This window comes from Anopheles marshallii, chromosome 3 (genome assembly GCF_943734725.1).
Source record: "Anopheles marshallii chromosome 3, idAnoMarsDA_429_01, whole genome shotgun sequence".
NCBI lineage: Eukaryota > Metazoa > Arthropoda > Insecta > Diptera > Culicidae > Anopheles > Anopheles marshallii.
In genome coordinates this window covers 13579453-13595827 of record NC_071327.1, presented here as the reverse complement: position 1 = coordinate 13595827, position 16375 = coordinate 13579453, and the positions used below count along the sequence as shown (strand labels likewise).

Genomic DNA, 16375 nt, shown 5'->3' with positions numbered 1-16375 from the left:
CCTCCCTAACCGCCTAACAAAATCGCAAGCTCGCAACGAATTTCGCCCGTTTAGCGTGAAGATACTACCGTTACGCATCGCAACCACAAACTACTCTAGCACACCTTTTGCGACATCAAAACCTAACACAACCCTGTCGTGTCGGACATTTAGAATTTCCGCCTCCTAGCTTTTCATAGATCAAAAATGGGGCACCTAATTGCATCACTTCAAACAAATAACCGAAACCTAATATTATACATTCGCCTCACGGCTGTAGAACTCTTATCGATTTGCGGAACCAGTGCGGTTGTATGCTATAGGGCACTATAGTGGCGTCTCTGCATAGGATGATCTTCGCTGCGGTGTATCAGCACCGAATTATTCGTCGATCCTCGAGTCTGGATCTGTTGCAGTAACGAACTGGCGGTCACAGCGTGGTGATGAAGCAACCGCCTGGGTCACTCTTTTCCCATGTGCTTGGTGTCACACTTTCACGACTTACTTGTGACACCCGACGTATGATCCCGGTTGGTGGTGCTGGTGGTGGTGGTAAATTTGAGGTTGTTTGCGGTGGCAAAGTTGCTACTGCTGCTGCTGCTGGTGTGCTTGTTGCCGCTGGACGCATTGATGGTCCCGCGGTTGATTGTTGCGCTTGCGATGATGGTGGCGGTGGCGGTGGCGACGGCAGCCGCGCAGTACTTGAGCAACTGCGCATTCACTGTCGTCGCCAGCTGCCCCAAATCCTAGTATGGTTTCGAGGCGTCCTTTGAGCGTTTGAGCTGTACCTTCAGCCGCTTGGTGCCGATCTGGAACCCGTGCATCGCCTGTATGGCTGCCTGGGCCGAGGACACGTTGTCGAACGACACGAAACCGAAGCACTTCGACAGGTTCGTCTGCTTGTCGATGAATACCTTCGCCGATACGACGCTTCCGAACGGCATGAACGTTGAGGCCAGATCGGTGTCGGTGAATTCCTGCGGCAGGTGGTAGATGAACAGATTGCAACCCTCCGGTCCTGTGTGGGGAAGCGAGTATATGCAACGAATTAATAAGCTTTCCAAACGAATCCCGTTCTGCACTGATCCCAGAGGGAGTTGGAGAGAAAACTACTTTAAACTAAAAATATCCCAACAAACAACAGTAGCTACTATGAGACGGCATCAGCACACCAAAGCTAAACTCAATCATCTGTGCGGAGACAGTCTCTACAGTCCCTTAGGGTTAGAGGGAGGCGGTGTTAGGGAGAGGGCGCGCAAGCAAGCATATACATACCTTCAATCTGCTTTCCTGCGGCGGCAGCCACCGCTTGCGCTAGCGTCGGCGTGGTTAAAGGCGTCGGGGTGAATGCTGCTGCAGTGGCTGCGGCTGCACCATACTGCGGTAAGGCGGCGTACGAAGTCAGGCTGGTGGCTGTATCAGCTCCGGTAGTCCCTGTTGCAGCGGGAGTGAAAGGAGTAGCGCGAAAACGCAAGAGTAAAAAAAATGGAACGCAATTTCTATTAGTAAACGAAAGCTCATTATCCGGCGGGGGATAGTGCAGCCACAGCATAAGTTAAAGGTAATAAATGAAGTTGAATTTTAATTTGCGTACAAGCCATAACCGAGCCAAAAGAAAATCACCCCCCCCGATACACTATACATGGGTAAGTATGTTGAATATTGAACAGTTTTAAGTCGAAGTGGTAAAACTACAACAAAACGTGGGTGAATCGATTAAAGGACGATATAAAAAATACTTAATTGATAATAATGTAAATGCTGATATAGGAGAAAAATTCAATTGGGAACGGTTTTCTGTCAGGCAAGAGGACGAATGAATTAAAGCCATGCAAAACTCGGCAGAAGTAATGGGAATTAATTACACTTTAAAATATCCAAAATGTTTCCAGCAGTAGCTAACAAATCGGGTTGATTATTTTGTAACAGTTCGTAACATAACTATAAGCCCAGTTTATCCTTACAATCAAACCGATGACGGTATTATGTTGCAAGTAAAATTGAGATACCATTCTATTGATAGCGTAGAACGAATCTCACCCTTTTTTCTTGTATATTTTCTGCCTTCTAGCCAAGAGTCGGTAATTGTTTGAAGGATAACAAACCAACTTATAAGTACAGCACTAGAAGGAAGGATAGAAACTGTTGTTTTTGGTTGAAATAAAAAAAAATTGTTGAAGAGATAGACGCGAACAGATGTTTTATAAAGTTACACATAATACAAAATATGATCGTTGATCATTTTTACATACTTTTATAAAAGAATTATTTTAGATTTAAATAATGTAACTATAATAAGATAATTGATAATTAGCTGAACAAAAACCTCAGTATAAATCCGTTAAACATCATTTTAATCCATTTCTTAAGCTTAATGTCTTTTATTCTCAAAAACAACTGGGCTTTTAGTTATGTTACCTACTGTATATTGTAAAAGAAAACATGTTGAAACATTAAAAAAATAGAGTGCTTTTGCAAGGACTTGAAATCCTATGAATGACGATCCATTCAATAGAGCAGAACCCTTCCCAACAAAAAAAAAAAAAAACGTAAACATATTCTGATCGTGATTATTACATCCAGACAACCAGTCGGGGTCTGTCTGGTCGTTCTGTGTGCGGTAACGAGGTAGTCTAATTAAATTTTTATGAATTTTATGTGAGTTTTTCCACTCATTTACTAAGTACGGTCATGTCCGTTCGCGACCGACACCAGACGTGGCACGGTCCGATAAAAGGACGAACCGACCGGATGGACGAAGCCGCGTAACACGTGCGATAACGACCATAGCGCGATAGAAAAAGCGTCGAGCGTTCTCTCTCTCGGCGATGTCCTTCCCGCTCGTGGCACGCATGACCAATCGGAACCGTTCCGCGCGTACCATAGGGTTAGTTTCAGCAAAAGTTATGACGGATACATTACGCCGATGCTGCAATGCAATGATGTTGTGTCGACGCGCGGAACGGCGATAATGAACGATGCGAAACCGTACAGGCTATATCGAGTTATAACTACGACGAGTCGTCTACCATATCCGTCTGCGTACAGGATGACCACCACCACCACTCGCTGCAACAGGACTGAGGAGGGCCAGTAACGTGCGATTTTTTTTGGTTATTACATTCCAGTACGATACGAGTGTGTTGTGGGCAAAGTGGGTAATTATCGTTATTTTAAATTTTTAACGATTTTTAAAAGGGTTTCAGCGGAAAGGTACGAATTAAATTTTCACACATGTGTCCTTGCGTCCTGTGTGTTAATGATTGCAACCGCTGATCACATTTACGCGGAAAAAATGTGTACACGTGTGTGGGGCCATGGTGAGGGAATGGTTTTAGTTTGCTTTACACCAGACAAGCAGCACATACCATACGCGCATCGGTATATATGAAAAGCATTTAAAACTAGGCTAAAAAAAAACATGTATGAAAATTAAAGCGATATAATCAAAAAGTTATTGACGATTTATTAACTTAAAATATGGAAAAAAGAACATGCATTTACAACAAAAAGGAAAAAAAATCCATACACACATCACACAAAACCAAAAGGATAACTTAAAAAGATATGAACTATTTTATGGATTATTAACACGTCAAAGAGAATAACAAAATAAAAAATACACACAGTACCACAAATGGGTAGCAAATTACATACAACAATGTTTGTATAAAAAAGGAAACACGCAATACTATGTGAAAGAGTGTAAGTAGAACTAGACCGGGCAAAACGATAGGGTAAATCTCAAACACCTCATATTCCAACCAAACAAAAAACTAGCGCATTCCGAAAAAAAAAAACCAAACGGGGATATTTAACACGGGAGTTCGCTTATAGAAGAGAAACACCATATGACGGGGCTCACCTGACGTTGCTGTTTTCCCTAACAGACCGGCTACGGAGGGCGCAAGGGCGCGAGACAAGAGTTGTGCGATGGGAAGTCGCATTCGACAGTGTCGGTGTTTTTTTGTTTTGTTTCGTTTTTGTTTATCAAAGTTCGATCGAGTTGTGGAAAGTAGTTTGAAAATATTGCATATAACGCAATTACAGCAAAACGTGCCGATGCCGATACGTGTTGACGGTGGCGGTTTTTTTTTATTTTGGTTGGACGGAAGTCGGATGGAAAAGAGAGACAAGAGAAGGAATTTATATTTTGGTGAGTGTTCAAAGAATACATTTTTCGGTGGTATAGAAAGATATGCTTAAACACTAATCGATGTCACTGAGAGCTTTCAGGGGATTTTTTTCCCTGCCAATGAAAGGAAAATATTTTTCCACCGACTGTTGCACTGTGCATAGCACACACCTTGCTGTGCGATATCGCGATCGTTCGTCAAGGAATTTGAAATCGACACTAATTTAATTTAATATAAGCCATACAGCCGACGGCGGAAGGAGCAATAGGATTTTACCACCTGGTGGGTATGGAGAGCACACTTAGTGCCCCTCAGGCCCTTAGCTTCAGGACCACACGGTTGGCGAATCCATTCCGGTGTGATCATAAAACCGTTTATTGCCTCGACAAGGAGCACACTTTTATGGAGGGAATGGATGATTGCTATCCTCCATTATGGTCCAAACAAGCAACAAGCTATCCACGGAACCATGATACATCCATGAACGGAAGGAACGGAGGCAGGGTGCACCGTGTTCCCTAGATACGGCCCAACAACAACAAACCGAAAGGTATATACACAGCCCACCAACAACGGCCAGCGTCGATGCGCGTAGAATCTATGGGTGCACAGGTGAAGAAGCCATAAAACAGATAAAAGTAAAATCGTTCATCTTTATAACTTTTACGACTGTTTTAATGGGACATTGTTGTTGTTGCTGTTATGATTTCGTTCGACCGTTCCCGCGTTCGGTTTCGTGCGTTGTTTTTGGGGGGCGTTCGATATTAATTTTACTTTTTTACGTGCTCTTTCCGTGGCCGGGAACGATATCCGGGACGACTCAATGAGTAATCCGCCAGCCTGCGGGAGGGCTGAAGTGGAAGGAGGACGCGCCAAACGACCGGCGAATGGCGAGTGGCTGAGAGCGCAGGTAACACAAACAAGTGGAAACAAAAATGGCCTCCCTCCGCAAGCGTACAGTGATGTGCACTTGAAGGAAAGTTTACATTATAGCCACAATGGCCGGTTTTGTATACTCAGGACAAGGATTACTCGTTGTGGACTGCTGCATTTTTTCACATTATAAGTGGGGCAGGCACTCGAGAGTGTTTTGCTACGGGATCTTAGAGGTCCTGTGGAAGTTTTACCATAACCGTACGGTATAACCCCGGGTGGAGTAAACGTTGAAGTTTAGGAGAACACTCAGCATCTTCTCTTTGCCCTCTGATGTGTGTTGGTAAGTGTTCTTACCAGAGTTCTCCATTTGCAATAGAGAAATATGTTGGCGAAAATTTCGTACTTTATCCGCCAACGAAAATCACGTTGTGTTTCAATCATATCTACGTTGAGTCAATCCTTCCTATGAGAATGTTTTCTTCACCACCCTCCAAACTACAACACGCTTCTCAAAACGCTTGTCCTGCAAAGCAAAATGTCAAGGAACGCTTGACAAATTAACGTCGGCAAATACTTACACAAAGATGTCGCTGCATTGCTGATGGCCGTTGCCGGTGTCTGTGCAGCTGCTGCGGCGGCAGTTTGCAGCGACGGTTGCGTTATACCGGCTAGCGTTACCAGATTCTGCAACGAGATGGGAGCGAGAAGGCTTGCGGCGGCGGAGGTCGTATCAGTCTGGGCGCTAAGTCCTGTTGTGTCCACGCAGCCGGTGAGTCACATCAACGGTGTTGGTCGTGTGCCGAGAATGAGAACGAGAAAATACCATATCAAAAGCTAATCCTTGCCGGGCACGCATAAAAACAGACACAGACGCACGCTTGTATATCGGCAAATCCCCCCCCAAAAAACCCATTCATCTTCGTCACGAGCTGGACGGTGTGAGCCAAAGTACAGTAGCCGGCGTTTGCCTCATTTCAAGGCAACAAGCCCTGACCACGGATTGGTGACGCAAGTCCGACAGCGATTCGGTGACTAAATCCATTGCGGTGAGGATTTCCCGCATGGCGAAGACGACCCCAAGAGTAGTCTGCGGGCCCTTTAGCTACAATCTTTGCGGCTTGAAAGCCAGCTCGGGAAGGATTTTTACCAAAACCACACACAAACACACAAAAGGAAAACGGCAAGGGCCAGCCGACTGTTAGTGACCGGTGTGCTCGGAACTGCTCTTCTTCGTGCGTGACGTGCGTTAAATTCGTTTATTTATGATCCATTGAACAATGCCCACAACATGCAACCTCGCGAGAGCTCTTGAGCCGACGGGCAACCGCAAAAGTGGCCGTAACAAAACTATAAAGCACCCATCATCATCGAACGGGGCGTCGGTGACGGTGAGTTAGTGTGGGTCACCGTTTTGTCATGATTTTCCTTTTGAAAGAGCTACTTCTTAGTTGGCATGAATAGAATAACCACAAAAAAAAGTCCTGGGGTGTGACCTCTCCCACCACCCACCATGGTTTCGGTTCTGCCGACTGCGACAACTTCGCACCGGAGGTTTTGTACAGCACGTGGATATTAAATCATTTCTAATTCCCATTTAGTGCCAACGGGTTTTTGCTGTCCACGACCCCGTTATTTTTTTGGGACGACTGCTGGTAGTTCGTGCAGATGCTGCTCAGGGCAGCGGTGTTGTCGGTGATCCTTTCAGCAATTGCCACGTTTTAATGAAGGTGACCAACGAGTGACATACCGGGAAAGCTCATTCTCTCCGCACCGTTTGCCCATACCCCACTGGATGTGGGTATGGAACCGACGCCATTTTGCGCCTTTTCGACACTATCGCTCCCCCCCGCTAGCCTGGATTGAGCAGTGAGAAAAGTTATTGTGTGCCGGCACACAAACGGCACCGACCGGGCACACATTGCGTCGTACCGATGTAGAGATCCGTCGCATGACTCGGGCCGGACAATTTTAGGTGACCATGGTACAGTACGGTGGGCTCACTCCATTGCTTACCATGCCCGATGATTTCACGTTCGAAAGCGATAAAATCTACCCCATAATGTACGTAAAAACCTTACGACGAAAATCAGCGTCCACCATCGGGAACGGGGGGTTGCAGAACTGTACTGCCACCACGAAACGTTTGACATGTGCACGAAGGGTTCGTCGTTCGTTTCTGGGCGTTTGCGAGTGCCGGACTAGAGTTGCCACGAATGGAAGGCATTTAGAGGCAGGTAATTATGTAACAGAGCATCCTGTGCGCGCTCGATTAGCCGAGCAGTTTGATGGTGGCTTAAATCGATTAGGCAATCTGATTTGTTTGATTAACCGGTGTGGACCAAAAAGGGTAGTAATCTCTATCGTTGCAGTAGAACCGTCTGGCTCTTACGAGTTACTTTTAAACCATTATCGCCCCTGTTCAGTAAGCCAGCGTGGTGGGGACGGGAACATGATTGATTATTGAAATGTTTTTCCAACGTTTTTCGTCTCCTACAGACCGCGACTTCTTCGCGATAAATCCTGCCCCTTTAGTTCTCATTGCCAGCTCCGGACTGTTGCGCACTAGTGAAACGGTACGCTCGCTGCGTGACTTGCAGTTTGAGTTCAGCACGAACAAAACCGTACCTTGCAGAAGATGCTGCTGCTGGGCGACGGCCTGCAGCTGCTGTAGCAGCGTTAGCGGTGGGGAGATCGCATCGGCAGCCAGGAACGGTGTCTGCTGTTGCGGTGGGTTCGGATGGGCGGATGCGGTCAGGGGCGTTACCGATTGTGTGATCGGCTGATTGATACCGGTCATACTCCACAGGTTCGAATGCATCTGTTGCATCCGTTTGGCATCCTTTTCCTTCTGCGTGTCGGCAAACTTCACCACCAGCGGTGCCGAGCAGCCTTCCATCGTCTTGCTCTGATGTAGGTGCTGTGGGAAAAATGAGATAAGCAGAAAAAAAAACATATATTAGAATGGTAAGAAAAGACTCTGAAACGTACGTACTGAAACGTATTCCAAAATAAAAAGGGGAAAAAAATGCTGTAGAGCGTAGGTCACAGAATTGAATGATTAATTGTATATATTTGTAAAGTGGTGAATAAGGAATTGATTTCGAGTGGTGTGCTTTTTGAAAATTCAATTCAGATTACTTGGATGAATTTGGTGCAAAAGTCATTCGAGAAATGAATCGACTTTTCTTGTTAAAAATCTTGAATCACAAACGAATGTCATAAAATTTACGAATATCTGCAGATTCCTCAATTCGTGAGAATGTTTTAACTTCTGAAATAGTACTTTGTATGCACATCGAATATCTCAAGTACTGCAAGCCTTTGGTTGCAAAGACTCCTCTCTTGTACCTTGTTAGATCTGCAATCAAAGATCTTTTTCAAATCTTCAAGAATTCGTGATTCTTCGTGAGAGTTCATTTAGAGTCATTAATTTGGTTTAAAAACGCATTCAGGTTCATGAATTTGAATCAGATTTATCCAACTTATTAGAACATATAAAGTGAAATAGTAAACGAATACTATTACTTAAATTATTTCAAAGTCTCGTTAGCTTTAAGTAACAGCTCCGTTCAAAACGTTTTAAGCACGTAACATAATGAAGCAATTTAAACAATCGCATCCAATCATGCCTGCACCGCCCCAAATGTCTGCTGTCGTACAAAAACTTTCTCCTCAAGATGGCATCGGGCAGCACACGTTCGAGACATATCGTCAACTTTAAACCAAACCCTAAAACAACGTCAATACGGTTACGGTACTCCCGTACCACAGAGTCGTTGCGTTAAATGTGAGTGTTAATTTCTAGCCGAATTATACTTAATGGCCGTGTCACGCTTCCGACGTTGTGCGGTAAGCCGATCCCAGGTGCACCATTTCGGGACAAACGTTTTTACCCGCGTTTTAGCCATCCCCAGCCCCCGGAAACGTGTCCGGATTGTCGTCCGTAACATTGCCAGTGTTCGTCTCCATGTCATCGACAACATGTTCGTCTGCAACAGGATAATAACCGCTTTCCTTTTTAAAACCAAGTGGCGTGGAAAGGTGAGAAAACGCGAAGTTCTTCTTTGTCGACGGTGGTACACATCACCCGCGGAGAAGTGTATGTTAAGCGAGTGCCCCTGGTGGTGCTTAAAAATCATAAAATTTACATAGAACGTTCCGCGTTTTTTGGCTGATCCCAAGTGTGTCGTCTTTGGTGGTGTCATGTCGACGAGGTTTTTTTTTTTGTTATTCCTTCTTCTAGTTGCTGCTCCAACGCACAAAGAGCCATACAGCATTGAAACGCGATTCCCGATACCACCAATTTTTGGCACCAATATCTTCCGGCTTTCGTACAGAAGCGTGCGCACGGTAGAACAAGCGCACATAAAAGTACCGCAAGAGACTGCTAAACAAGAGCTCATTAGCTACGTCTTGACAAGACGTCCCGGTGGCAAGAGCAAAATGGTTCCAATACACGCCTGTGGTACGTTGCAGCAAGGAGCATATACATTGTTGCCCGTGTGCTAATGACGCACCATTGACGAAAGCACCCCATAATGGGACGGGCTGCCACGAGTACCGCTGTCGTTACAATCGTGAAGCAACCATTTATGTGGCACATAATTATAAGCTTATGAAAAATAAAAATTACATTTACTTCAGCAATACAGGGCATTTTTTTTCATTTGGGGGGGAAAGAGAAAGAATAATGGTAAAGAATCCACCCCACAAATTCAAATCCTAACCGAGACACACCGTACCGTTGTCGATTCGAAAGCAATAAGAAATAATCGTTACAAGTTGCAGCCGCAAACAGAAACGATACCAACGCACGACATCTCTCTTCTTCATTTCACGTCGCGTGAATATTGTAAAGCTACAAAACCACAGGGCGACATGAAAAAAAAAAACATCATAACGATCGCTTCCTTGCTCTTATATCTTTAATACGAAAAAAAACGAAACAAGAATGAAGGAAATGGATGCTATTGCTCAAGGAAAGGAAAGTTGGCTAGTATTATGTCGCTTCTTTATGCCGTACAGACAAACTATTATAGCAGTGTCAGAAAAAAAACGTGGAAAACCCCTCAACTTAGTTTCATCATGCCAGAAAGAAGCGCACAAAAATAAGATTTTCCACCTCCGGAAAAGCAAAAAAAAAAAAAAAGGACATTCTCCTTTGACGCATTCACTCTTGCCTGATGGCAGGGGGGGTTTGGCAAATGTGAAAAGATGACGAGTTTTTTTTTTGTTGTGTTCGTGTTTGTTTGTACAGTGGTTTGTTGGTTTGATGGTGATAATGGTGGTGGGTTGCCATTTCTCCCCTTTGCTTGCCACACATAACCCACACCCCCCGTACACATGTACACGGGGTCAGAAAGCTTGGAAAACAGGCGAGGAAGACAACGGCCAAAAAAAAAAAGGAACACCCATTCAAACAAAACAACCATCACAATCACATAAACGATGATTATTGTTATTGATGTTTTGCATGTCGTTATGCTGCGGTGCCAATGTTGCTGCACTAATGGGGGGGGGGGGGGGGGGGGGGGGGGAAGGGACCACAACAGCTCGCACAAAGAAAATGGATGGAAATGGCCGTTTTTTGTTGTAGTTGTTGTTTGACTTGCTTTCGTGGTTTTGTGCTGGCGTCGTTTAACCGCGTCTCGCCAACTCGCCGGATCAACATTTCAAGTGGCCTGGATCAAGACGAACTTTTCGGTCGACCACGACCCCGCGTTTTTGATGTTGCGCGGCGTGAACACATGAACTTTGCCTCCGCTCCGCTCTATCGACGCGGTTTGACCATCATTAAATTTAACTGCACAGCAACGATGATGAGCATCGCAGACAATGTGGCGATGTGGCCCAGGGAGCGGCCAAATGTAAAACACTTATTCACATCCTGCCCGCTTTGTGTCGCTGTATTCTTTTGCTGTAATAATGTGATAAAAAAAATCGTACTATTGAATTCAATTGCTTTCACATCTTGAACGTGCATAATAACATTTAAAATATGCATCATTATCACTGAAAATCGAAGTGTTTTGTTGCCAGAGGTGCATAAAGGAGGGAATAATACATGGGCGATTTTAATGAGAAGCATTCTGTTTTTAGCAAAAAAAAAAACAAAAGCTCTCAAAGGGGAGAAGCAAAACGAAAGTGAAACAGTTGTTTTGATGTTTGTCAAGTATTAAAATCTAAATATTCGCATCAGCTTTGTTGCGAATGACAATGAGCCGCTGACCAAATAAGGCAAAAAAGGTTGATAAAATTCCAATAAATTGATGGAATCCCAATATCGACTAATGGACCAACAAATTTGAAGCCATTCGAAGTTGTTTAAAACGTTTTGCACTTTATTTGCTACTCGAAAATATTCGAAAAATTGAAACATTATTATTATTTCCCTCAAGAGAAGCAACAGTTTCTGAATTGAAATAGTGAAATAGAAATCCTTTCAGCACCGTATTTTTGCACACCCAGTGGCGTTCATCATAACGAGCGTCCCGCACCGTAGCGCATGCATGATAAAATAATTGAAATCCTTCTGTAATAACTCATTCAACCGCTGACTAACAGATTAATATAATAAAAATCGTTAATTCCACATCATCAATCATAAAATCGTTTGTTCGGTTTCGCGATCATCATCAGCATAATGCCCACACCCGTTCCGAAGCCGGTTGACCTGGATCCCGGGTAACGCTAACGAATCATTAAAAACATTGCAATCCTTTCCCGATGTCTCGGATAACCTGCCGCTCATCACTCGATCGGGGCGGGAAGGGCATCAAAAAAGATGCACCTTTTGTTTTCGGTCCAGGGGGAGGATGGGGGGGGGGGAGAGGGGGCTTCTGTTTTTCCAAACCCCAACACCCCATTTACCATTAACGGGGGAAAGCAAATGAATTGAAAACGATATATTGGCGTTTGTGTGGCCGCCGGTGGCTGTTGTTTGTAGTCGAGCCGGAGGTTTTTTTTGTTTGGTCTTTTGGTACTGATGATTGCACGCAACGCAAATCCAAATCTCAATCAAACGATTCATTGGGCAGGAAACACCGTCAAAAAAAATTGTGTTCCAGGAAGATATATATAAATTTTCAATTTAATTAAACGTAGCAATTAATTCGATTTCACTTAGGCAACTCACGTACCATACCCCGGCACATTACCCGGGGCAGGGACAATGTGTACCGAAAATGTGCGTACTGCTGGATCATTTAATGATAATGATTTTTCTATTACACACACACACACACATATATATGCTGTTTCATCGCTCGTTTCTATCGGTGGTCGCTACTGGGCCAATATAATCAGCACACTAATTGCAAGTGCACATGAAAAATGTATCATATTACACATTTAAAGTGCATCCAGAGCACACAGAGATAGACAGAGACAAAAAAACATACACACGCGTCATCAAATGTGATACTATTATGTTACTAATTGCAACATGTGCACTGTCTACTGGTGTTTCGGTCGTTAATGTCCTTTATGCGTGTGTTTTTATTTCACTCTACCCGTAGGATGTAAATTTAATATCAGCTATATATGCATGAAAATGTAAAAGGCAATATTTTTTTATATAAAAAAAAGCCATCCACTCCTGTCATGAACCTTAACTGACCACGTAACCTGATAAATCTGATCGCAAACCATATCGGGGCAACACGTTTCCCCGTTCAGTTCGTTCATCGCTAGCATCACCACATCAGTAGCATTCATTATACTGATATAGAAATAAATAATGGAAAAGAAGGATGCGTGTGCTTTCGCGCACACGGATACATTTACCACCGCCTAATGGCGGTGGAATAATGGGAAAGAGTTCGCTGAAGATGGGGACGCTGCTCCGGCTGGACCTGTGTCCGACATTACTATAGATATGCCATTTTTGATTCCACAACTCTCGAACCAGGCGGTACAATCATGCATGGTGCTGAAAGCGATAAATAAATAACCCATTTTTTATCTTTGCCGCGCGCAACTACCGAACCCAACCACTTCCAGCGCTTATCACCCCCTTTCTTCGGGGTCATAAATCAAATCGGAGGTTTGTGGTTCAGTGGTGTTGCTCCCTATTCTGACCCGGATTGTTCACCATTCGCCACCCAAAGGATGGTCTTCTGGTCGCCTCATCATCAACGATGCACACACACACACGCAGGTTGTGTACGTGAAGATACACTCTTCGGCCACGTTGTTTTCGCGTTCTTCTAAAGCCTTGCGCTCGATATAAACACTCCCGCTCAAAAACCCAACCGATCCACAATCGACCGATCTCCGAGTGTATAGAGTGTTTTATGGTTGCAAATACAAAAATGATTTATACATCGATCGAACCGCCACCGGGTGGGCGGGGACACGTTCACACCGTGCGCACAGTTTCGACCACAAATTGCTGCAGAGCTTATGGTTTCACTTATTGCGTGTTACACCACAACCCCCTCCCCCTGCCCCGTCGGCTAAATAGAAAAAGGATATTTTCGGGATTAATTCACGGCATTCGTAACCGTAAGGGGTGCGTGCCACCCACGACACTCGGCCGTGTACCTTTCCGAGAAGGGGGTTTGGCTTTTAATTGTTCACACCGTTCATTAATCATTTGTTCGGCGAATCTCGCTACTCGCCGCTCGCCAACAGGGGAGAGGATTTTTTTTGAATGTCACCACAAGATCTAAGCGTAACGCCACTCACCTTAATAGCACCGATCGCGGCCTGTTTGGTTGCGAATGTTACGAAAGCACAGCCTTTACTCTGCCCGGACGGGTCACGCAGTACCGTACACTCCTCGATGGTGCCGTGGCCCGAGAACAGCTGTCGAACATCGTTCTCGTTATATTTTTTGCTAAGCATACCGACGAACAGCTTGCGTTCTGTTAGAAAAGAGAGAGAAAAAGAGATAGAGAAAAAAAACGTAGATTAGTTCGATGATACTCAATGGAGGCGCATGGTACCTGGTGGAAAATATATTTCTTTTCTTATAAAATGTTACAAAAATGGAAGCATTCTTCCTATTATAGATTATTTATTTTTACCAGTTTTGTTCTGTTTGCACTGCAGCTGTTTTAAGGCTATGCAGGGCCGATTGCTTGCTTTAAAATGTTGTTCGATTCGTGTACCCACCACACACCATCTCCCATTCAGTTCTTCCGTTCATGCTCTTATACACAATTTCATAATGGCTAAATTATACCACACAATCTGTTGATTGTTTAAAGTGCAGAAACTCCCCAACTACACCTCTGCAGAACAGTAGCCGCACCGTTCAGACACCATCTTAAGTACAGCTGGCCACACTTTCCGTCCCGCGTACGGTGATGTGCATCCTCTGCTTCCCCGAGATGAATTGTTTTTCCATTAGCATACCTAACACGTACTACCGACACGGGGTTGAGAGAGACGCAGATAAAATGCAGCTTAAAATTGCTAGTTTAAGCATTTAAAATCGCCTCCTCGCAGTAGGGAAAAAAAACAACGAGCACGGGAACTTTTATTTTTATTCAAACCTAATAAAGGACGCTTGCAGGAATAGGGGGTAAGAAATATGTGCCCGTTATGCAAATGGTCGCGTCGCTACAACATACCTATGCTGTTAACAAAAAAAAAAAAACTTAAAGCGACACCGAGGCACTGCACACGACTGGGGCATGCAGATCACTCGCTGCTTTAAAACACTGGACACCGCTACCGCGGAAACAGGGAACACGGCAAGACAAAGGCATTCTCTCCTTTAGCATAATGGACAGAAAATATGAGGCCAATTTCCATGCGGCGAGCACCTTACACGCCGGGGAAGATTATGTCACCGCGAGTGCACGAAAAGTACTCGCTTCAATTTCATCTCAACGTACCAGACAGAGGTCGATTCGATTGCGGAGCAGAAGTAAGGGAAAGTCGCTAACGCTACGATGTGCACATAGTTTGAGTCTATTCTGGTTGCAGGACAGTGGGGTGTGTGTGTGGTTATGATACGCTTTGTTATGTGGCGAAGAAGTGCAAAGCCAAAGTAGCTTAATCGTATGCCCGACAGGCTAGAGCTGTAAGTGTGCTGTCGTTTAAAAAAAAGGACTAAAAAACGGAGGAATTCTTGCTTTTATTGCAATTTTAAACGACGGTTCGATTTACGCGAACTTCAAGATGGGAACACTTGGGACAACTGTAATCCGGTTATGGTGATAATCCTTCCGCTACGAAGAAGTACAGCGAAAAATGAGTTAATTGAAAGCCAATCGTGTATCGTTGTCAATAGATAAGATTATGGATATGTATCAATGATACAGGATTAAGGCTTGATTCATTTAGAAATGGGCCACTTGGTTTCAATTATATTATTGCTACCAGTGGCCAAAAAATAGAAACTTGTGACAGTGTTTTGTTGACAGAAGTAAACACTGCATTAAACCCTGCGCTACGTATTGTTTCGAGCATTTTAAAGAAGATTACTACAATCTGTAACAGTAAATTAACAACAAAACAAAGTATATATCACAGAAATACGCGGTTGAAATCCATTGAAATCCTTTAAGAAAATAATGTTTTGATGTTTTCGAGAATAAAAATCTGCAATCACTCAAAACACTGCGGTTTCGATGAGTTGGACATGTCATTAGAATGCCACCCGACTACCCTGTCTGGTAAAGCGTTTTAGGAGTCGTTTTAATTCATATAATAGATGTGATAGACCAAAGATTAAGTTGATAATTTATGTTGAATGCATTTTACACAAAGCCTAAGATTAGTAAACAATAGACGCCGGGTGTTGTCTGTGAGATTTTTCAAAGAACTCCAACAACAAACAAAGAAGCTGGAGCTGTTTGAGCGTCTGATTGCGACTCTGTGTAAAAACACCGTACATATATGCATTTTTCATAGACTATTTTCAGGTTGAAAAACGGATTAATTCTTGAATTTCTCCCTGTACTGCCACCACAATCCACCAAACACCAATGCCACACATCATGTGTTTGGGGGTGTTGTGTTTTGTAGTTGGTTTACTTGGCGTGGAACTTTGCTCTTGTACGCCAAAGATGAACAAAACTTCACTACATTGGATTGCATTTCACGGATCTTGTAACGAACCGAACGTAGACCTGTTCTTAGAAAAACGAAGTTAACCGTAGAATTCGTGTGGTTTTTCCACCAATGTTTGCCAATTGGGTCGATGAACCGCTCCCACCAGTTCCCACCAGCAAATGCATGTTTCTACATAAAAAAAGGTGAAAATGCATCGCAAAGCTTGCACAACGATACCGCCACTACGCTCGACGGGTCGAACAACAGCAGCGGTTGTGCTGAGGAGTGTTATTAATCCGACAAAACATTTTACGACCAGACCGAACGATATGAACACGTTACGGAAGACAGATGCAGGTTATGCTTTTTTTTTTATT

General features: G+C 44.0%; 1 protein-coding gene across 1 annotated transcript in view; it reads right to left on the bottom strand.

The window, feature by feature from the left end:
* Window positions 1-725: 725 nt before the first annotated feature.
* Window positions 726-16375, bottom strand: part of LOC128712086 (CUGBP Elav-like family member 1-A) — a 52156-nt gene continuing 36506 nt past the window's right edge. The window contains exons 2-7 of the mRNA XM_053806981.1: window positions 13671-13858; window positions 7612-7908; window positions 6776-6814; window positions 5570-5726; window positions 1255-1413; window positions 726-997 (exon numbers count right to left, since the gene is read on the bottom strand). Coding sequence (XP_053662956.1) covers window positions 726-997; window positions 1255-1413; window positions 5570-5726; window positions 6776-6814; window positions 7612-7908; window positions 13671-13838 — 1092 coding nt within the window. The 5' untranslated portion in view covers window positions 13839-13858. The remainder of the gene's footprint in view (window positions 998-1254; window positions 1414-5569; window positions 5727-6775; window positions 6815-7611; window positions 7909-13670; window positions 13859-16375) is intronic.